General features: G+C 40.2%; 1 protein-coding gene across 5 annotated transcripts; it reads right to left on the bottom strand.

Annotated features, from left to right (window-relative positions):
- Positions 1 to 2,129: 2,129 nt before the first annotated feature.
- LOC109194344 (permeability factor 2) lies at positions 2,130 to 17,966 on the bottom strand. Of its 5 annotated transcripts, none has more exons than XM_025905912.1 (4): positions 17,348 to 17,966; positions 16,721 to 16,829; positions 3,283 to 3,357; positions 2,130 to 2,837 (listed from the first exon to the last, which is right to left on the bottom strand). In XM_025905912.1, the coding sequence occupies exons 1-4, from the start codon at positions 17,412 to 17,414 to the stop codon at positions 2,756 to 2,758; spliced, it is 333 nt and encodes a 110-aa protein (XP_025761697.1). In that variant the 5' UTR covers positions 17,415 to 17,966; the 3' UTR covers positions 2,130 to 2,755. The 5 variants fall into 5 exon arrangements, with proteins under 5 accessions (XP_025761697.1, XP_005453196.1, XP_013128258.1 ...); XM_005453139.4 differs by lacking the exons at positions 16,721 to 16,829; positions 17,348 to 17,966 and adding exons at positions 7,297 to 7,405; positions 7,565 to 7,798; XM_013272804.3 differs by lacking the exons at positions 16,721 to 16,829; positions 17,348 to 17,966 and adding exons at positions 3,463 to 3,568; positions 3,727 to 3,859.
- Between the last annotated feature and the right edge of the window lie 4,171 nt (positions 17,967 to 22,137).

Below are 22,137 nucleotides of genomic sequence, written 5' to 3'. Positions count from 1 at the left end.
CGGCACGTACACAGACATGCCGTCTGTGCTGAAAGCCGACACCTCACATATTCTGAAGCTGCAGGTTTTGTCTCTCTCCGACCAAAATTCCCTGAACCAGCAACAAAAGAAAATCAAAACTAGCTTCACGTTTGATGAACATTGCCATTAATTCCCTCTTACTTTTGCTACTTTGCTTCCACCATTATAAAAGCCACACTTCCTGCACAACTCTCTCTCTCTCTCTCTCTCTCAGTGCACTTGAAGAACAGTTTCCCATCTCAAATCTCTGTTTTCTGCATTATTTGTTTGCTTATTACGCAACAGTCTACCATTGTTTACAGTGCTGTCTGCTGCTGTTTTTTTTTCTAAATGACTTCCTACAAGAAAGTCTAATTTCTGCTGTTCAATACCGAAGAAATGTAAACTTTTTAAAATGATGCCTAATTGCAAAACCCTTACCTGTGTCTCTAATAAAACCTCTGTAACTTTGCTCTGCTTCTCTTCAGCAGCATCAGGTAATGTTCATATATTGATTCATGGTTTTCTTCCGTATTTGATCGACTGCAGAATATTTTTAAGGTAATCTGCTATAAAAAGACAGGCCAGCAAAATCTCCTTCATGTTTTTCTGTGTTTTATCCTCAGTTATTTTGATACAAAGGCATCTGCTGTGATGTTTACACCTCCAATGAAGTCTCACAACTGTCAGTACTGATAAATGAAGAATGACAGTATTTCTGTGTGAGTCAAAATTGAATCAGAATGGAATCGGTTCTAGAAATCCCAGCCCAGTTGGTTATGCTGCAATAGGTCTTGGCTGCTGGGGGCTTTCCATGATGCACTGAGTGCTCCTTCATCACTTTTTTGTGTTTATACATCTCTCTGCATTTAATCACAAGTTATTATGAATCTGTGGCTCTCTTCCACAGCGTGTCTTTGTCCTGTCTTCCTCCTCTGAGCCTGGTTCTGTCAGAGGTTTCTTTCTGTTAAAAGGGAGTTTTTCCTTCCCACTCTCACCAAATACTTGTTGATAGGTGATTATCTGTTGGAGTTTTCTCTGTATTCTTGTCTTTACCTTACAATATAAAGCACTTTGTTGCCAATGGTGTTGTGATTTGGTGCTGGTAAATAAAATTAAATTGAATCAATCTGTCACTTGGCACTAACTAGCCTAAATATGCATCCTTCATTGTAACTCTGCAGTTGAGAAATGCAGCTTTTTGCCTGAGTAGCCTATATCAAATACTCACATGTGACCACTGAGGATGGTGCTTTAAAGTATCCAAGTGGAGCTTCCAGTTAAAGTTTAGCATCTGTGCAGTGCAACATTTTCAGAACCAAATATCCAGATGTCGACATTTACTTCAGGAGATTTTCACAACAAAGTGGTCGTTTTTAATGCTTTTGGTGATGTCTTTACTGCACATGTGACTAACTAGAGTGTGGACCACTGGCTTTCTAGATTTCTATTTTCTGTCTATTGCTATCTAAAATATGTTTTGGGTGAAACATAATCTTAAATAAAATGTATCAACACATAACTGATTTGAGAGTTTGTATTTTAGATTTAAACCTTGACCGAGGGGCCCCCTGTAAAGCTCTCATTTACTCCTGGCAGGCTCACCTCCCTGTTCCAAAACCTCAGATAACTTTTTCACATCTGGAGTTTGGAAATGTGTTATTATTATTCCCATGCTGAACTACTTACAGGAAGCAGTGACATAAACACAAAGTCAAAAAAGCTAAAAAAAAAAAAAAAAAAGAAAGAGTGATGTTTTATCCCCTTACTTCTTACAAGATTAAATGTTATGTCTTCAGAACCCGACATACCTTTTGATGCAGGATTCAGATTCAGTGATCTCGAGTTCACACAATTTTGATGAAGCTGTTTGAGTCTCACATGTGTATCATGTTCTTGCATCGTGTTTAAGCTAAATTTTTAAAGCACATTGCAAAGTTATGATGGTAAACAGTTCACAGTGTTGACACTTAAGAGGGCTGAACACCGACGATCAAGCCTCATTTTTAGAGAGCAAAATGTTCAGTGTTCTCAAAGTCTCAGATTTGGTTGTATTCGATATGAAAGAGGAGATTTTGTCATAATGTGCAAGGTTAAGGACCCCGATACTGGACTCAAAGGCAAGAAAATGAAGGAAACAAAAAACAACCTTTATTTCTTCACTGAGTCAAAAATATACAGGTCATAAAAATAATCCAGAACAGACACACCAACGATGAAATGAAACAAAACACAAAGGGTGCACTCTAGGGAAGGAAACAGAGGGGTGAACTATGAAGTGAGCTCAATGCTATGTTCAGATGTTAAACTCAGAGTTTTCTGTGTCGTGTAAGTGGATCTCTCATATAAGCTGGTTTGAAAAGTTTTGGTTTAAAATCAGCGGGAGGAGCCACTCTTCATGGTAAATGAAAAAAGAATAAAAAACCCAAAATACTTAAACATGTATCCAGTCCAACAGCTGAACAATGTTCACTGTTTACTGTTTCCATGTCCATCCCTTTATGACCACAGTGTACACATCTTCTGATGGCTACTTCCTGCAGTGTAATGCACCATATCTCACAACTCAAGCTAGCGTCCTTAACATGACAGTGAGCTGACTGTACGCAAATGACCTCCAGAGTCACCAGATTTCAGTCCCATCGACCACTGTGGGATGTGGTGGACAAATTTGCACCGGATCTCGGCTGCTCCTTCTTCTCACTAAGTGATGTCTTGTTTCTTTTGTGTAACAGTTATAAACAAGCAAAGTGCATCATAGTGAGTTTGACACTGTGGCTGGTGATGTGGTTGTTTGGGGGCTGACGGTCGTCTTACGCTGACTTTTCTTCTGCTTCCTGTGAAGACAACAAATCAGAGAAGTGAGACCTTGAAGCTCCAGTGATAGTGAACAGATTCATAACTCATAACACTCAAGCAGTGATTTCTCTCTTGCCTTCTTTACTTTCTAAATTATCTTGAATTTTAATCGCAAAAAATAAAGACTGATACTAAAGACTAAAGACTTGGAAGAAAACACAAAGACATTCATTCATTGTAGCTTGTTAATTGTTCATCCACCAGATTTGTCCTGTGACCCAGAAGCATTTTTCATCCTGAGCTTTGAACTATTACTCTATAACCATCAGTATTTTTAATTAATGATGTGCAGAGCCTCGCACTGATGCTCCAAAGTGACTGTTGATGTTCCTGTTTTAACTTCACTGACTTCCTCTCTAATATTTAACTCACATTTAGTTGAATAACAGTGAATGAAAGAAAAAAAACATCTGCATGACTTACAGTTTTTTCAGTAGTTCTTTGGTGAATTTAGACTCAGGATCGAGACACTGTTCACGCCCATCCTTCAGTGTGACACTATAACATGTAAAGAAAGCTTTGATTTAAAACCACTTTATAAACAATCCTTATGAATGACTGAGCTCTTATTAATAATGTGCTCCTGTCACTGTGGGTACGTACATGACTTCTCTCCTGTTGCAGTGTGGACGAGGCTCATCCACCTTAACTTCAGTGATGGGAACTCTTACAAACTTTCTGGTCTTCAAACACCGGCACCTTGGAATAACTGTAAAAGGTATGAAGTGATAATTAATATTAAACTGCTGCAGTTTCATATTATACTTCAACATAAAAATATTTAGAGTGATTTGTTATCATAATTCAGTTCCTCTCAAGATCCACAAATACACCAAAGTTTTCCATAATCTGATAAAACACACTTACATAGTGAAGTGCAAAGGGCCATGCAGGCCAGGAGAACGATGCACTGGATGGCAACACTTGTCTTCATCTTAAAGCTTTTCAATTAGTGAGTGGAGGATCTACTGAAGGCTCAGTCTTCAACTGATTTGTTCTTCTCAGATATGAAGGATCTCCGCTGCTGTGCGTCTCCTTCACTTCTTGAGCTGCCTGAGTGTGCAGGACTGTGAGGTTCATCATCTCTGAACCTCCTTATATACACTCACAGCTGGGTGGACTCTGGCCAAGGATTTCTTCCTAAGAAGTGGCCATAAAAAGTCTGTTTCCTGTCCGCTCACAGTACAAATCCAGTGGCTGTGTTGTACTTTCAATTCCTGTTAGCAGCTCCTTATGTGTCACACTTCAGTTTACAAATATTCAGTTCCAAGGAAAGTTGTTGAAACTTGACCTTCAGCGAGACCATACAGCTGTGTTGCAGGGGACACTGAAGGCTGGTGGGGCAGGTTGTCAAGATCTTCCTTTACCTGGGCTCTGGGACTGAATACCATCTGTACTTCACATGCAGAATTGGTCTACAAAAAGACCAAAAAGTGTATATTTCTAAAGTTCAGTCTCTCAGGCTGCAAGTTGTAATGACGCGTATGTGCGAGTTCACTAAGGAAGATTTGTAATCAGTGATCTGCCTGCTTTCGTAGGTGTTTGGTTTGCTAGTCTGTCCTTTACAACGCTTCCACGTTACCTGACTGCTGACATCACAGCTCTAATAAAATCATCTTCTTGAAAAACTTCTTCGAGCCAATCAGCCCCCGTTCTGCGTACTTTGAATCTCAGTGCCCTTGTGTTATTCTGCCTTTCTGACTCTCATTCACTCAGCCCACCTCCTTCCCCATCTCTCACCTCATGCTGGTCACTCAGAGCTCCATCTAAGCCTCCTCCTTCACCACCACCAGCGTCTAGACTAATTCCGGTCAGTGCTGAGGTTCTGTTCTTGTATGATGGGTTGATATTTGGGAACTAAATTACCTGCTGGTGGGGGACTGTGGGATTCAAATAAAAGCTCTGGATATTTTGACCAATTTCCTAACACTACTGCTGGCTTGGAGTCAACAGTACTACTCTGGAGTTCATGTGAGTAATGATGAGTAACACCGGCAATTGGCTCAAAACCAGCTATAGTGACAGCATAGACCTCTCTGTTATCTTGCAAGCAGAGTGAGCCATTTCCCTGCTGCAGACAGCCAGCACATTCCTCTGCAGTCACCTGGCTAACCATGCAGGTAGAGTCTTTATACTGTCAATGTTTGGCAGAGGTAAGTAAACATTATTCAAACAATATGAAGATTTTCTTTTTAATTTCCCCCAAATACTCTTTCCTAGATAACAAACACAAACTATTCAGTTAGAAGGGAAAAAAAAGTTCATTCATCTTGTCTGCAGAAAACGCTGACGTCATCTGTAAGGCTTTAGTTTAAAAATTTTACTTCCTTTTAGTGAGGAATGTGCGGTTCTGCAGATATGGGATGAAAGTGTTTCATCATATGCAAATCAAACAATGAGTTACAAGACGGCCTGGAAATGTTACAACAGAAAACAAAGTTAAAAGGAATTTTACAAAAATGCACACAAAATAGTCAAATGTGGAAAAGTGATTTCCAAAGTGTGGTAATCATCCGGTCTGTGTGCTTCTCTGGCTCGTTCTGGTTACCTCAGCATCAACACTGAGGAAGAGATGTTATTTCTTACATTTATGGTAAATGTAATTACGTAATTAAGTTTTGGAGATATTGTATCTTTTGTATTCTCAGAAAATCTCACAAGATAAATTGATTACTTGTCATTGTTTGACTTTCCTTTGAGGGACATTAGGTTAATAAATTAAAATAAAAAATGTTATATAAGTTTGTCGAAGTAATTTATGACACTCTAAATAAAGTCTAGCCTCAGGTCTTACATTTTCTTTTGTCAATAAATTGTATACAATCTACTAATGTAGCTGAAATATGCAGCTGACTGAATAAACCTATAAACAAGAAAATCTGTGAAATGGTTGCATTAGTTGCATAAAACAGTCATAATTTAGATATTTCAGGTTTATCATCTTTTTAGTTGCAGTCCAGTAATTATAAAGTGGGACTTCTTTATAAACTTGCATTTACAGATTTGTTCCCACACAACCACCTCTGTGGTTTACAGAGAAAGGTCAGAAAAAGAAGAAATTTCCAGTGTGCAGGAGGTCTGATGCCAGAAAATGACCAGAGTGCTTCAAGCTGATATGAAGGAAACAGGAACTCAAAAACCACAGTGGGTCCAACTCAGTACTAGAGAGGTATACCTAATAAAATGGCCAGTGAATGTCCTACTTAAAGCTGATACTGATCTGTAATGTGTACAGATGAGAGGCAACAATGATTTTTCATAAAACACATTCTTACATCCAATCTGCTTTCTTGATCTACTGTCTGCGATGCTGTAACACATCACCGCTCATGAATCAATCTCTTTCACAGCTTTTAATTATCCAAGAGAAGAGGTACTAAGGAAGACAGAAAATCAGTTGAAATAAAATTCTCTGCATTCCTGTCTTAGTAATAGCAATAAGGTCTCGTTTAAAACGGAGTAGCTGCTAATATGTGTTTAAGTTACCGTTAATCAGAGATAAAAGCAAAGCAGTTTAATGACTTTTTTTGAGTTGACGCTTATAGTTTGAAATGAAACCAGGTTTAATGCCAAACCTATTGATATTTAGAGCTACCCTCTCTTCTTGTTTCAGTGATGATGCTGTATAAAGTGGTGGTGAATTGGTGAGTTAGTAGTTATAATAAAGTGAAAAAATATAACATTTTATAAAACAAACTCAAAATGTATTATTTATTTTGAGGCATTTTCCAGCATTACAAATAATCATAAACGAGAGCTGTGCTGCTCCTTCTTCTTGATCCACACATGTTGTAACAGTGCTAAACATGCAAAGTGGATCGTGATGATTCTGGCACTGTGGCTGATGCTGTGGCTGTTTCGGAGTTGACGATCGTATTTTTCCTCCGATTCCTGCAAAGACAACATATCAGAGGGATGAGACGTTGAAGCTCCAGTGGTAGTGAACAGATCCAAGTCATACGTCTTCACCCTCAACTTTGAACCGCTGCTCTAAAACCATCGGTATGTTTGTAAGAAATAAAAATTCTCTCATGAGTTCACTGTAGCTTAAAACCTGCTTATTACTTGTATGGAGATTTACATTAAATGTGTTTCTTTCATGCAGTTTTAATTAATGATGTGCAGAGCCTCGCACTGATGCTCCAAAGTGACTGTTAATGCTCCTGTTTTAACTTCACTGACTTCCTCTCTAATATTTAACTCACATTATTTGAATAACAGTGAATGAAAGAAAGAAAAAACATCTGTATGACTTACAGTTTTTTCACTAGATATCTGGTGAATTTAGACTCAGGATCGAGGCACCGTTCATGCCCATCCTTCAGTGTGACACTATAACATGTAAAGAAAGCTTTGATTTAAAACCACTTTATAAACAATCCTTATTAATAACTGAGCTCTTATTAATAATGTGCTCCTGTCACTGTGGGTACGTACATGACTTCTCTCCTGTCGCAGTGTGGATGAGGCTCATCCACCTTGAGTTGAGTGATGAGAGCGATCCTTACAGACTTACTGGTCTTCACACACCGGCACCTTGGAGGACCTGGAAAACATAGAAAGTGATAATTAATGTTAAACTGCTGCTGTTTCATATTTTCCTTAAACATAAATATATTTAGATTGATTTGTTGTCATAACTTAGCTCCTTTCAAACTACACAAATATACCCCTAACCCCCCATAATCTGATAAAACACACTTACCTAGTGAAGTGCAAAGGGCCATGCAGGCCAGGAGAACGATGCACTGGATGGCAGCACTTGTCTTCATCTTAAAGCTTTTCAATTAGTGAGTGGAGGATCTACTGAAGGCTCAGTCTTCAACTGATTCGTTCTTCTCAGATATGAAGGATCTCTGCTGCTGTGCGTCTCCTTCTCTTCTTGAGCTGCTGAGTGTGCAGGACTGAGGTTCATCATCTCTGAACCTCCTTATATACACTCACAGCTGGGTGGACTCTGGCCAAGGATTTCTTCGCAAGAAGTGGCCATAAAAAATCTGTTTCCTGTCCGCTCACAGTACAAATCCAGCGGTTGCAAAAACTTAAAGTGTTGTACTTTCAATTCCTGTTAGCAGCTCCTTATGCATCACATTTGCGTTTACAAATATACAGCTGTGTTGCAGGGGACACTGAAGGCTGGTGGGGCAGGTAATCAAGATCTTCCTTTACCTCTGAGACTGAATACCATCTGTACTTCACATGCAGAATTGGTCAACAAAAAGACCAAACAGTGTATATTTCTTATGGATCCTCCTTATGAAAAACAGAATAAATAGATGGCTGTATCCCTGGGCTTCATAAAGAGCCAACACTGCATCCTGGTACAAGTGGAGAAATTGAAAGTTCACAAAAAATCAATGAGAATCAATTATATCTCAGTGCCCTTGTGTTATTCTGCCTTTCTGACTCTCATTCACTCAGCCCACCTCCTTCCCACATCTCACTTCACGCTGGTCACTCAGAGCTCCATCTAAGCCTCCTCCTTCACCACCACCTGTGTCTAGACTAATTCCGGTCAGTGCTGAGGTTCTGTTCTTGTATGATGGGTTGATATTTGGGAACTAAATTACCTGCTGGTGGGGGACTGTGGGATTCAAATAAAAGCTCTGGATATTTTGACCAATTTCCTAACACTACTGCTGGCTTGGAGTCAACAGTACTACTCTGGAGTTCATGTGAGTAATGATGAGTAACACCGGCAATTGGCTCAAAACCAGGTATAGTGACAGCATTGACCTCTGTGTTATCTCGCAAGCAGAGTGAGGCATATCCCTGCTGCAGACACCCAGCACATTCCTCTGCAGTCACCTGGCTAACCATGCAGGTAGAGTCTTTATACAACCACATCCTTTGCAGGCCGCCAGCTCAAAGCTGACCGGGACGTCCATGCAATTCTGAAGTACAATGTCAGACTCACAGGGTACAGAAACCTTGGCAATTTGTCTCGAAACAACTGTAATTTCGACATTTTCAACTTTAATCTCGAAATTTCAACTTTATTCTCAAAATGAGCAACAATACTTTTTTTTCTTAATGTGGCTCTAATGGTCCTTTTTCAGATAATAAACTCAAACTGTTCAGTTAGAAGTAAAAAAAAGTCAGCAGAAAATGCTGACACTGACTTTTAAGCGTTAGCTCAAAAATATTGCTTCCTTTTACTGAGGAACGGGTCGTTCTGCAGATATGTGGTGAAAGTGTTTCATCATATGCAAAGTAAACAATGAGCTCCAAGAGGGCCTGGAAATGTTACCACAGAAAACAAAGTTAAAGGGAATTTTACAAAAATGCACAAAAAATAGTCAAATGTGGCAAAGTGGTTTCAGATTTTCCAGCATTTGTTATTGTCTTTGTTGCTGGTGCATATTATTAAAACAGGACTTGCTGCTGTTGCTTGCAGGCCACAGTAAAGTAGGACGATGTGGGAGCAACTCTTTCTAAAGTAAAATACCTCACAACCAACATAAACTGACACGATCCACATAATGGGAACTAAGACTGTTATGGTGTTAGAATCAGGATACCTCTGTGTTGTGTAGCAGAGAAATCCAGTTTACTGGAAAAAGGCCTGGCTCATGCCACAGCGATTTGTGCCACACGATGGAGTCAGTGCAGATAATCTAGTGAACGCGACAGCAACAGTATAAAGGGAAATTCTGATTATGCATTTTCAGTTCATGGGCCACTTCAGACAACCTGTTTCCCTGCAGTGAGCGGCCGTCAGATGGAGACAGTGTCAAACCTGTGTGGCTCATCCGGTCTGTGTGCTTCTCTGACTCCTTCTGTTGTTGGTCTGTTGGTGAAGTTCTAACATACAGGGTTTTATCTCACCCAATTAAACATGAGTTAATGAGGAACACCGGCTTTGTTCTTTCCAGTCTACAAGAGACTTTGTCAGTTCACCATCATCACCAGTGTTTTACTCTTATTTGCTGCTTTTTTTATTGTTTCAAAGAGTCGGGTTTATCAGGGAGTTGGTGCTGGTGGTTATAAGAATCATTTTTCAGCACATATGCTTAACTTACTGATCTGTTTTTGACAGTATTCACAATCATGCTCCTGTGCAGTGCTCCAAAATCCCAGCTGTATGTTTCTTGGATGATGCTGTGCATCCGTCAAATGTTCACCAGGAATGGGAGAAGTGTAAAAAAAACACATGAAAGCTCAGGAAATACAGCATGAAAAGCACAGAAAGTGGCTGCAGTGGACACTTTTCATTGTTTTTAACATTCTGTTTCCCTTCTGCTCTTTTTATGTTAGAACTTCACCAACAGACCAACAACAGAACGAGCCAGAGAAGCACACAGACCGGATGATCACCACACTTTGGAAATCACTTTTCCACATTTGACTATTTTGTGTGTATTTGTGTAAAATTCCTTTTAACTTTGTTAAACTTTGTTAAAACCCCACTTTGCAGTTATTTATTTGTAAAAAATGTTTGGAATCATGTATGATTTTCGTTCCACTTCTCACGTGTACACCACTTTGTATTGGTCTTTCACGTGGAATTCCAATAAAATTGATTCATGTTTGTGGCTGTAATGTGACAAAAGTTGGGAAAGTTCAAGGGGGCCGAATACTTTTGCAAGCCACTGTAAATGCAGAACCGTCCATTCCTCAGTAAAAGGAAGTAAAAACCTTTGAACTAATGCCTAAAAGATAGTGTCAGCATTTTCTGCAGACAAGATGAATGCACTTTTGTTTCCTTCTAACTAAATAGTTTGTGTTTATTATGTAGTAAGGTATATTAGGGCCAAATTGAGACAAAAAAAATCTTCATATTGTTTAAATAATGTTTACTTACCTCTGCCAAACAGTGACAGTATAAAGACTCTACCTGCATGGTTAGCTGTGTGACTGCAGAGGAATGTGCTGGCTGTCTGCAGCAGGGAAATGGCTCACTCTGCTTGCGAGATAACACAGAGGTCAATGCTGTCACTATACCTGGTTTTGAGCCAGTTGCCGGTGTTACTCATCATTACTCACATGAACTCCAGAGTAGTACTGTTGACTCCAAGCCAGCACTAGTGTTAGGAAATTGGTCAAAATATCCAGAGCTTTTATTTGAATCCCACAGTCCCCCACCAGCAGGTAATTTAGTTCCCAAATATCAACCCATCATACAAGAACAGAACCTCAGCACTGACCGGAATTAGTCTAGATACAGGTGGTGGTGAAGGAGGAAGCTTAGATGGAGCCTTGAGTGACCAGCATGAGGTGAAAGATGGGGAAGGAGGTGGGCTGAGTTAATGAGAGTCAGAAAGGCAGAAAAACATAAGGGCACTGAGATTCAAAGTACGCAGAACGGTGGCTGATTAGTTCGGAGACGTTGATCAAGAAGATGATTGTACTGGAGCTGTGATGTCACTCCGAGGCAGATCCTGATACACCGATCCAGCACAACAGCCTGTTGAGCAGAATGTGATGATTAACAGTATCAAAAGCTGAGGTAAGGTCCAACATAAGCATCACAGAACATTTACCCTTGTCCCTCTGCATCAAATTATCCTTCGATACTCTCAGAAGAGCATCTCAGTTGAATGAGATCTAAGAAAACCCGACTGAAAGAGGTCAAGAATTCTGTGCTGACCCAGAGTACCAGGTTCAAGGTTCAAGGTTCTTTATTTGTCACATGCATAGTTATACAAGTATAACACACAGTGAAATGTATCCTGACACGATCCTCGACATAGCTAGATTGGCTCTGGTTAATGCTAGGTCGCTTGCAAATAAGACCTTTATTTTGAATGACTTCTTCACCACTTGTCGCTTGGATTTTCTTCTGGTCACAGAGACTTGACTAAACTTGGGTGAGTTGAGCCCACTTTCTGAACTTGTCCCTCCAAACTGTAACTATCTCAAATTGCCTCTGACTACCAGCCGGGGTGGAGGGATAGCCACTGTTTATAAAATCTTTTCAACTGTCGGCAGCTAACAGCTGATGCTTATGCTAGCTTTGAACTGCAGTTGTTTGAAACGCAGCTGTCCACTCCGGTGCTGTGTGTGCTGGTGTACCGTCCCCTAAAATTCAATAAGAATTTTATCCAAGACTTCTCTGAATTCTTGGCAGGAATTATGCCAAGTGTTTTAATTGTAGGGGATTTTAATATCCACATTTGCTGCTTAAATACACCGCTGACTAATGACTTAAATCTTTTAGGCTCTTTTAATCTTGTTCAGTCACATGAATGGACATACCTTGGATCTTGTACTGTCTAGTGGCCTGACTCTCTGTGACACTGAAATCTGCAGCATTAATTTCCCTGACCACATGCCTGTAATATTTGAGTTCCCTCTTTCATGTCAGCCTGTCAGACCTGATGTACCCAAATACCATCTCGCATGATTACCTCAAATGCAGGTGATCTTTTTGTTTGTTCTTATAAAAACTCTAATCATGCCTTACTTTCTAATAGGTCCTCTCACTCGACCACTGACAGCCTACTTTCTCTGTTTAATTCAACCTGCTTGGAAATACTTGATTCCATTGCTCCACTCACAACCAGGTCTCTAAAACCTAAAACCCAGCCTTGGTTGAATAATGATACCAGAGAACTCAAACAGGTGTGTAGAAAAGCTGAGTGAAAATGAAAAAAGGGCAGACCTCAGGTATCACTTGATGTACTGAGAGAATCTTTGTTAAATTATCAGAAGGCCATAAGAGCAGCAAAAACAAAGTATTTCTCTAAGACTGTGTCTAGTAACTGTCACAAACCTCATATTTTATTCAGAATTTTTAATTCAGTTCTTAATCAGCCGGTTGAGGCAGTGCCATGTGAGGGTGTGGGTTTGTGAGCTCTGCAATTGAACCCTTGTATTTGCAATATTACTCTTCAAAAAATACACTATATTACTTCACACATGAGAGCAGCAACATATTAGAAAACAACCATTCTGATCTATGGACAATATGCCCCAAAACAATTCAAGCCAACAACATGGAGGAGGACACAAGAGCCTCTCAAGCAACTGCTGGCCCAGCTAGCCTAGGATGCCCAGATGCCACGGAGACAACTGCGGGCGAGCAGCAGGTAATCCTGAAGGAGCTGCAATTAATGAAGCAAGAATTGCTGGAGAAAATAGATGAAAAGGCTGCAGAGACCCAAACAGAGCTGCGTAATGTCGTTGAGAGGCTCAATAAAAGACTGGATAAGGTTGAAAGCCACACATCTGAGTTGGAAAAGGGAGTCACTACTAATTCCGACTCTATTGCAGCTATAGAATCTGACATGTCCAGTGTGAAAGAAGAGCTTACCCTGCTAAAGGCACAATGCGAGGATTTGGAGGCTAGGACCAGTTAAACGCAACAAAATAAACGAAAATAAACAAAATAAACAAAGTAAACTTTCAATAAGCAAGCCATTCTTGCTAATGTCTATGGCCCCAATTGGGATAATGTAGCTTTCTTTACCAATCGTTTTTCTCCTTCTACCAGATCTTGAGTCACATGATTTAATACTGGCTGGAGACTTGAACTGCACCCTAGATCCAGCTTTAGATTATTCCAGCAAGTAAATCGGCTCAGTACATCAACATGTTTCTTAAGGCATATGGAATAGTAGACCCCTGGAGATTTAAATATCCATCATCGGCAACAGAGCTGGTCCGGAGGCTGGCCGCGTGGAAGACGGCGGTGACACAGTTCAGAAGGCCGCTCACGACGGTGATGATGCCAGCCCGCTGTTGATGACTGCCAGTAGCGTGGACGTCGCTTCCTCCTGGCAGAAGGAGTGGGAGCAGCAAGGGAAGCTGATGGTGATGTGGAGCAGTTCTGACGTGGCTGCTCCTCCTGAGGTGTGGAGATGCTGGGTGGAACAATTATTATTCCCAGTGCTTTGTAAAAAGCCTGTGCTGGCATGAGCTGGCTGGGTGGCGTAAAACAGTCACTTTTACTGACCACCGGAGCTTGCTTGGCGAGCGAAGGATGACGGCGGCGTGACCACCGCTTTCTCTGGGAAGAAGGAGGCGGCGACTGGCTGGGTGGCGTTTCGTCCGGCAGTTTGTGCCGCGAGTCCACTGGCAGACCAGGTAGCGAATCTTTAGGCAGGCCGGGTAGGTGAGCGGTTGCAGCTGGGGGGTGGAGATGCAGTGTACTAAGAAGAAAGTCCTGTATAAGCGGGTGGAGAGAATTCAGTAGCCAAGGAAGACCTGAAATCAATTGCTGTAGCCGGCTAGCTACAATGCAACGATACTCCTCCACAGGAAAACCCAGCCACTGGTTGCATAGCTGATCCACGCAGTGACCGAGATCCTCTCGGAGCTCTTCAGAAGGAGCGAGTGCTGCTGGGTCCCTTGTGTGGTCGCGTCATTCTGTCCAAATTCGGACGTGTGCAGGCAGGAGTTATACACAAAATGCAGACTCTCGGACACGAGGGATGAACTCAAAAAACGCAGCTTTATTGCAGGCAAAGGAAAAGGCATACAACACTAAACTGAGAAAGAATAAACTAAACTCACAGGGAAAAAAACACACACACACACAGAGAGAGAGAGAGAGAGAGAGAGAGAGAGAGAGAGAGAGAGAGAGAGAGAGAGAGAGAGAGAGAGAGAGAGAGAGAAACAGCCATGAGGGATGACCCAACACTGACACAGAGAAACACAGGGCTTAAATACACTGGGGAATAACGAGGGGAATGAGACACAGAAGAGGAGCACAGCTGGGAGAAATCAGACATGACGAGAAGTGAAACTCAATACATTCACGTTGGACACAGACCTTCAAAGTAAAACAGGAAACGTAACACTGAGATGCGGACTTGACCAGGGGATACAACTGACAGGGGAGACAGAGCAACTGCCAGCTTGGATTCGGGAGACAGACACTATGTCTACTTTTAAGATTAGGCTTAAAACTTTCCTTTTTGCTAAAGCATATAGTTAGGGATGGACCAGGTGACCCTGAATCCTCCCTTAGTTATGCTGCAATAGACGTAGGCTGCCGGGGATTCCCATGATGCATTGTGTTTTTCCTTTCCAGTCACCTTTCTCACTCAGTTTGTATTAATAGATCTCTCTGCATTGAATCATATCTGTTATTAATCTCTGTCTCTCTTCCACAGCATGTCTTTATCCTGTTTTCCTTCTCTCACCCCAACCGGTCGCAGCAGATGGCCCCGCCCCTCCCTGAGCCTGGTTCTGCCGGAGGTTTCGTCCTGTTAAAAGGGAGTTTTTCCTTCCCACTGTTGCTCATAGGGGGTCATATGATTGTTGGGTTTTTCTCTGTATCTACTGTACAATATAAAGCGCCTTGAGGCGACTGCTGTTGTGATTTGGCGCTACATAAATAAAATTGAATTGAATTGAATTGAATAGAAGCACAGAGACCAAACATAAGGGAGGCACAGAGAAAACTAAATACTGGGAACGATTACATAACAAAACAATAGGTCACACCCAGGACCATGACAAGATCTGTCAAAATAAAATTTCTCAGCACTCCTGTTTTAATCCCGTTTAAACTGAAGTAGCTGCTAATATATGTTTGAGTTACAGTTACATCAGAGATAAAAGCAAAGCAATTTAATGACTTGGAACATTTTTTTGAGTTGATCCTTATAGTTTGAAGTGAAATCAGGTTTGATGGCAAACTCTGGTAAATTTTTGGATTCACCCACTCTTTTATTCAATGCTGACTGTGTATAAAGTGCTGGTAAATTGGTGAGTTATAATAAAGAGAAAAGATACAACAGTTTTTTTTTAACAAACTCCATATTTATTGTTTGTTTTGAAGCATTTTCCATAATTAAAAATAAACATGGTACATAAACATGCTGTATCCACTAAAGTTCACTTCTGTAATTTTTAAAAAAAACCTTAAATATTAGATAAATTACAGATTAACCTATAACCACTGTTCATATTTATCACAGTTTAATATCACAGACAAAAGTAAACATTTAGTAACATCTGCATGTGCACTGAATAAGAGCACTGCTGTCTGACACAAAACCAAAAACATACGTTTTATAAAATATATTCTTATTAATCAGAAATTCAATCTGAAGACAGGCTGAAGGATGAGCTTTGCAACACCCGTCCCTGATTGTCTCCAGAAAAAACTCAGACTGACGGAGAATTTGGGTAATAAATATTTTACATCTCATATTAAATCCGTTTACATCTTGCTGTCAGTTGTAGCCGTCAGTGTCTACTTTGCATTTCTATTTTGTGGTGAGAACCAGAGCTGTGCTGCTCCTTCTTCTTGATCCACACATGTTGTACCAGCACTAAACATGCAAAGTGCTTGATGTTGATTCTGGCACTGCGGCTCATGCTGTGGTTGTTTGAGGGCTGATGGTCGTATCTCTCATCTGATTCCTCTAAAGACAACATATCACAGAGATGAAACTTTGAAGTTCCAGTGGTAGTGAACAGATCAAGTCATGCATTTTTACCCTCAGTTTTGAACTGCTGCTCTAAAACCATCAGTATGTTTGTAAGAAATAAAACTTCTTTCAGAGGTTCACTGTAGATTAAAACCTGTTGTTTGTTTGGATGGAGATTTACATTAAATATGTTTTATTCATGCAGGTGTAATTAATGATGTGCAGAGCCTCGCACTGATGCTCCAAAGTGACTGTTGATGCTCCTGTTTTAACTTCACTGACTTCCTCTCTAATATTTAACTCACATTATTTGAATAACAGTGAATGAAAGAAAAAAAAAACCATCTGTATGACTTACAGTTTTTTCAGTAGTTCTTTGGTGAATTTAGACTCAGGATCGAGACACTGTTCACGCCCATTCTTCAGTGTGACACTATAACATGTAAAGAAAGCTTTGATTTAAAACCACTTTATAAACAATCCTTATGAATGACTGAGCTCTTATTAATAATGTGCTCCTGTCACTGTGTACGTACATGACTTCTCTCCTGTTGCAGTGTGGACGAGGCTCATCCAACTTGAGTTGAGCGATGAGAGCGATCCTTACAGACTTACTGGTCTTCACACAGCGGCACCTTGGAATAACTGCAAAACATAGAAAGTGATAATTAATGTTCAATGTCTGTAGTTTCATATTTTACTTAACCCTAGAACACTATCGCTATAAATAGTAACACAATCACTAATGCCGGGTGATATTTACCCGATATAATATAACCAATAAAAAGTAATCAAATATATTAAAATATGACAACACATGACAAATTAGAGTGGTCTTCTTTTACTTTCAACTGTGCCATGTCTAACAAAATGAAAAAAAAAACCCTCCTAAAACAAAATAATGACTCTGGAAAGCTGGTCTTTGGTCCACCCATTCCTGGGAAATTTGAGACTTCCCTGGTGAAGGCACAGGCTCCTCGACACGCAAACAGCGGCAGGAGAGAGAAATCGTGTAAATGTATTTGCTCGGGTGTAAATCACCCAGCGATAGTGTTCTAGGGTTAAACATGAATATATATAATTTGATTTGTTGGCATAATTTAGATCCTTTCAAGCTGCACAAATACAATTAAATTTTCCATAATCTGATAAAACACACTTACCTAGTGAAGTGCAAAGGGCCATGCAGGCCAGGAGAACGATGCACTGGATGACAACACTTGTCTTCATCTTAAAGCTTTTCAATTAGTGAGTGGAGGATCTACTGAAGGCTCAGTCTTCAACTGATTCGTTCTTCTCAAAATTAAAGGATCTCTGCTGCTGTGCGTCTCCTTCGCCTGAGTGTGCAGGACTGTGAGGTTAATCATCTCTGAACCTCCTTATATACAGTAACAGGTACATGGACCCCGGCCAAGAATGTCTTCCTAAGAAGTGGCTGCACACAGTAGAAATCCAGCGGTTGCAAAACCTTTGCAATAAAGTTTGTCATTTCAATTCCTGTTAGCAGCTCCTTATGTGTCACATTTCAGTTTACAAATATCCAGTTCCAAGGAAAGTTGTTGAAAGTTGACCTTCAGCGAGACCATACAGCTGTGTTGCAGGGGACACTGAAGGCTGGTGGGGCAGGTTGTCAAAATCTTCCTTTACCTGGGCTCTGGGACTGAATACCATCTGTACTTCACATGCAGAATTGGTCTACAAAAAGACCAAACAGTGTACAAAATTTATGAAGCCTCCTTATGGAAGACAGAATAAATAAATGGCTGTATCCCTGGGCTTCATAAAAAGCCAACACTGCATCCTGGTACAAGTGGAGAAATTGAAAGTTCACAAAAAATCAATGAGAAACCAACAAAAATCAGCTGTCTCCAATAATGATGCTTCCCACTCGCGTCTCCTCACCCTGGAGGCATCTTCATTGGACAGCTGCTTCAGAGCATCTCAGGCCAATTTTAAAGAAATGCACATAAACTTGTTCTCCTTATTCACTTATCTTCTATATAAACTTCAGTCTCTCAGGCTGCAAGTTGTAATGACGCGTATGTGCAAGTTCACTAAGGAAGGTCTGTAATCAGTGATCTGCCTGCTTTCGTAGGTTCGGCTGCTAGTCTGTCTTTTACAACGCTTCCACTTTACCTGACTGCTGACATCACAGCTCCAGTACAACAATCTTCTTGACCAACGTCTCCAAACCAATCAGCCCCCGTTCTGCGTACTTTATATCTCAATGCACTTGTGTTATTCTGCCTTTCTGACTCTCATTCACTCAGCCCACCTCCTTCCCCATCTTTCACCTCATGCTGGTCACTCAGAGCTCCATCCAAGCCTCCTCCTTCACCACCACCAGCCTCTAGACTAATTCTGGTCAGTGCTGAGGTTCTGTTCTTGTATGATGGGTTGATATTTGGGAACTAAATTACCTGCTGGTGGGGGACTGTGGGATTCAAATAAAAGCTCTGGATATTTTGACCAATTTCCTAACACTACTGCTGGCTCGGAGCCAACAGTACTACTCTGGAGTTCATGTGAGTAATGATGAGTAACACCGGCAATTGGCTCAAAACCAGGTATAGTGACAGAATTGACCTCTGTGTTATCTCGCAAGCAGAGTGAGCCATTTCCCTGCTGCAGACAGCCAGCACATTCCTCTGCAGTCACCCGGCTAACCATGCAGGTAGAGTCTTTATACTGTCAATGGTTTGTAGAGAACAGCATTCAAACAATATGAAGATTTAAAAAAAAAAAAAATGACCCTAATACTCTTTCCTAGATAACAAACACAAACTATTTAGTTAGAAAAGATAAAAGTTCATTCATCTTGTTTGCAGAAAAGTTTTAGTTCAAAATTTTTACTTCCTTTTATTGAGGAATGGGCGGTTCTGCAGATATGGGATGAAAGTGTTTCATCATATGCAAATCAAACAATGAGTTACAAGAGGGCCTGGAAATGTTACAACAGAAAACAAAGTTAAAAGGAATTTTACAAAAATGCACACAAAATGTGGAAAAGTGATTTCCAAAGTGTGGTGATCATCCGGTCTGTGTGCTTCTCTGGCTCGTTGTGTTGTTGGTCTATTGGTGAAGTTCTAACATAAAAAGAGCAGAAGGGAAACAGAATGTTAAAAACAATGAAAAGTGTCCACTGCAGCCACTTTCTGTGCTTTTCATGCTGTATTTCCTGAGCTTTCATGTGTTTTTTTACACTTCTCCCATTCCTGGTGAACATTTGACGGATGCACAGCATCATCCAAGAAATGTACCGAGTCTTTATACATTCAGTGTTTGGCAGAGGTATGCAATTTTCTATTAGGTGATAAGGAGAAAGTGAAATTCAGGTGATTGTTCTTATGGATTAATGTGGTTATAGGATGACTCATTATTAATTTGGCTGAAAAGACAGAGATTTAGTTGTCTGAAAACAAAATGAAATGTCTTCACTTTTAAATGCCCGTTTGATTATGTAGAAATAAATCCTTATGACCTCTCATAGCTTTTAGGAGAAAGATAATTACGATGGAGTACTAGGGCCACATTGAGAAAAAATTATAAAAATATAATAAAAAAATATTGTTGATCATTATGAGAATAAAGTCAAAATGTGGAGATTCATGTTGTTGTTTCTACAAAATGCCTTGTGTAGATGAGTTAGTGAAACTAATTGATCAACCGTCTTGTGACACAACATATATCCCCTTCATTGCATGAGGGTGTAACCATCGATAGCCTTGCATCTGTCCATCACCAGACATTCATCTTGTACAAATCCACTCGTCTGAGTGCAGCTTTCTGCATCTTTTCAACATCCTTATACTGCCCTTTTCCTTATACTCACCACAACATGAGTATATGCTAAAAGAGAAATCACTTCCCTCCTTGTTATTGTTACGGGTCCGAAATTGAGGATGAGAGTAAAACAATGATGGTCCAGAAGAGGTCAATCAAACAATTGATTTTAATGAATGCACGCAGCGTGGAGAGGTGCAAACTGCAAAACAGTTGTACATCTCTCCCCAAAATACACTCTAGATTGCTTTTATAACATCAGGGTATTGTAACGCCCCTTCTTGCGTTTACAAGCACATAATTTGCATGTACAGAACATTCATGTATTTTAAGAATTAACTGCAACATAGAGGTTCCTCCTTGTGGCATACTCTTAAGAATATGGTGATGATCTAAGGCCTTTGAGGTCACCATGGGCTGGACATCCTTCCGTCACCTGTAACTAGGCAAACTCAAATGCAACAAGAAGCTGAATACATTCAGGCCTTTGCTCAGCTACTATTTTACTGTAACAATATACTCAGCATATGAGTTATGATATATATATATTTAACTCAATCATTTTAAAGTAGTTATACTGCACCTGTAATAAACATGTTAATATTTGATTATGATAACCCCTATAATATAAATTATAACATAACGCCAGCAACTTCAATAAATGCTTGGATGAAATGATAATTAATGCAATGATAAGATGATGGTTATATAAAATAATCCCTGTAATTCCACAATTCCCCCTTTTGACGTCTTCCAAAGACGTCACTACACCATTCCCAGGTCCACTACCTTCGCTCTGACCCTCTCTAGCCGCCCCCTGACTCAGCAAATCCGACAACAACCTCATGTCCTCTAGGTGGTCCAGCAATAAAACACCAGCCCCCACTTGAAAACACTTCATGCTTAGGTAATCTCCGCTCCTTTTCTGGGTCCCTCTCTAGTGGAAATCTTCTCCTGTAAGGGATAGAAAACAAACAACCTTTCTCTGCTACACCTTACTAACTTACTGTGTTCATCTCAGGTTCCTGTCATTATTCAAAGTTGGTTCCCAATATCATATCAGGCCAAATCACAAACCCTACTGCCACGTCTACTTTGTTAAGCTCTTCAGCTAGACTCTGTACCGGTTTGCCAATCTGTGTGTACATGTCTCTACACTTTTAATGTCTAAATGCACATCTGGATGTATGTGCACTTGTATGTCTATCTGCATCTATGAGTCAATGATTTGTCAGATATAAGGCGTTAATGTGAGAAATGTTTCCTGACTATTAACTCCTGATACTCAAGGAACTTTCCTGTTTGCGGAACTTCCTAGGTTTGGCCTTTTACACTTTTACTAAAGAAATTTTAACAGAGCCCAAAAAGATTTTTATTTTACTCCTGTGCTTGACAGGTTAAGCGAAGTTGTTTTTTGTTTTGTTTTGAAATTTTTCTCTTCTGAGTGTGTGTGTGTACATAAGTAAGAATATGATAATCAACATAAGATCCCTGGTTTGCAAATGATTTTCTGCCCCCGCTGCAGGGCAACATCATGTGGTAGTGAGTCTATGTTGGCTAGTTTAATGCAAATATGTAACAGTTGCTTCATTACATTGCCCACTCAGAGTTGCGCAGTTTCAAAGTATGTGGAGAATTCAATACACATTTCTTGGCTAATTATTTTCCCAATAAAAGTGAAATCATACATTGCATTTGATTTTACTTATGTATTATCCTGTTCTGGGCTCTATCCATTATATTAACTTTATTTAATCTCAATACTCTTTATGTGTGTGAGCAACGCTTTTAGTCTTATTAAACACAACCCAAGTAAAATGCACACCATCCCCATGTCAGCCTAAATCTCCGCTAAAAAGCACACTTCAAAGTTTTCTATCTGGATTTACGCCTCTTTTGGCCTCAAGCATATACATAACATGCCAAGGTTACTGTTAATGCCCGTTAGACAAGTTTCCATTATCTACAACATTTTGTTTCACCCGGCTCACCCTCACACATTTCCTGTTTACTTATTGCATATTTATCTTTAACACCTTTTACCTCAGTAGTTGCTAAGCAGAAACAAAGCAACCTGTGGTCCACTTTTACCCTGTAAAATAAACCCCTGTCATGATTGTGTCTGTAAGCATGTTTTGCATTCATTGATTACAGTCCCCGCCATTCCTGC

Source organism: Oreochromis niloticus, linkage group LG3 (assembly GCF_001858045.2).
Source record: "Oreochromis niloticus isolate F11D_XX linkage group LG3, O_niloticus_UMD_NMBU, whole genome shotgun sequence".
In the NCBI taxonomy this organism is placed as follows: Eukaryota; Metazoa; Chordata; class Actinopteri; order Cichliformes; family Cichlidae; genus Oreochromis; species Oreochromis niloticus.
The sequence above is the reverse complement of the archived record's forward strand: the minus strand, read 5'-3'. Positions and strand labels throughout refer to the sequence as shown.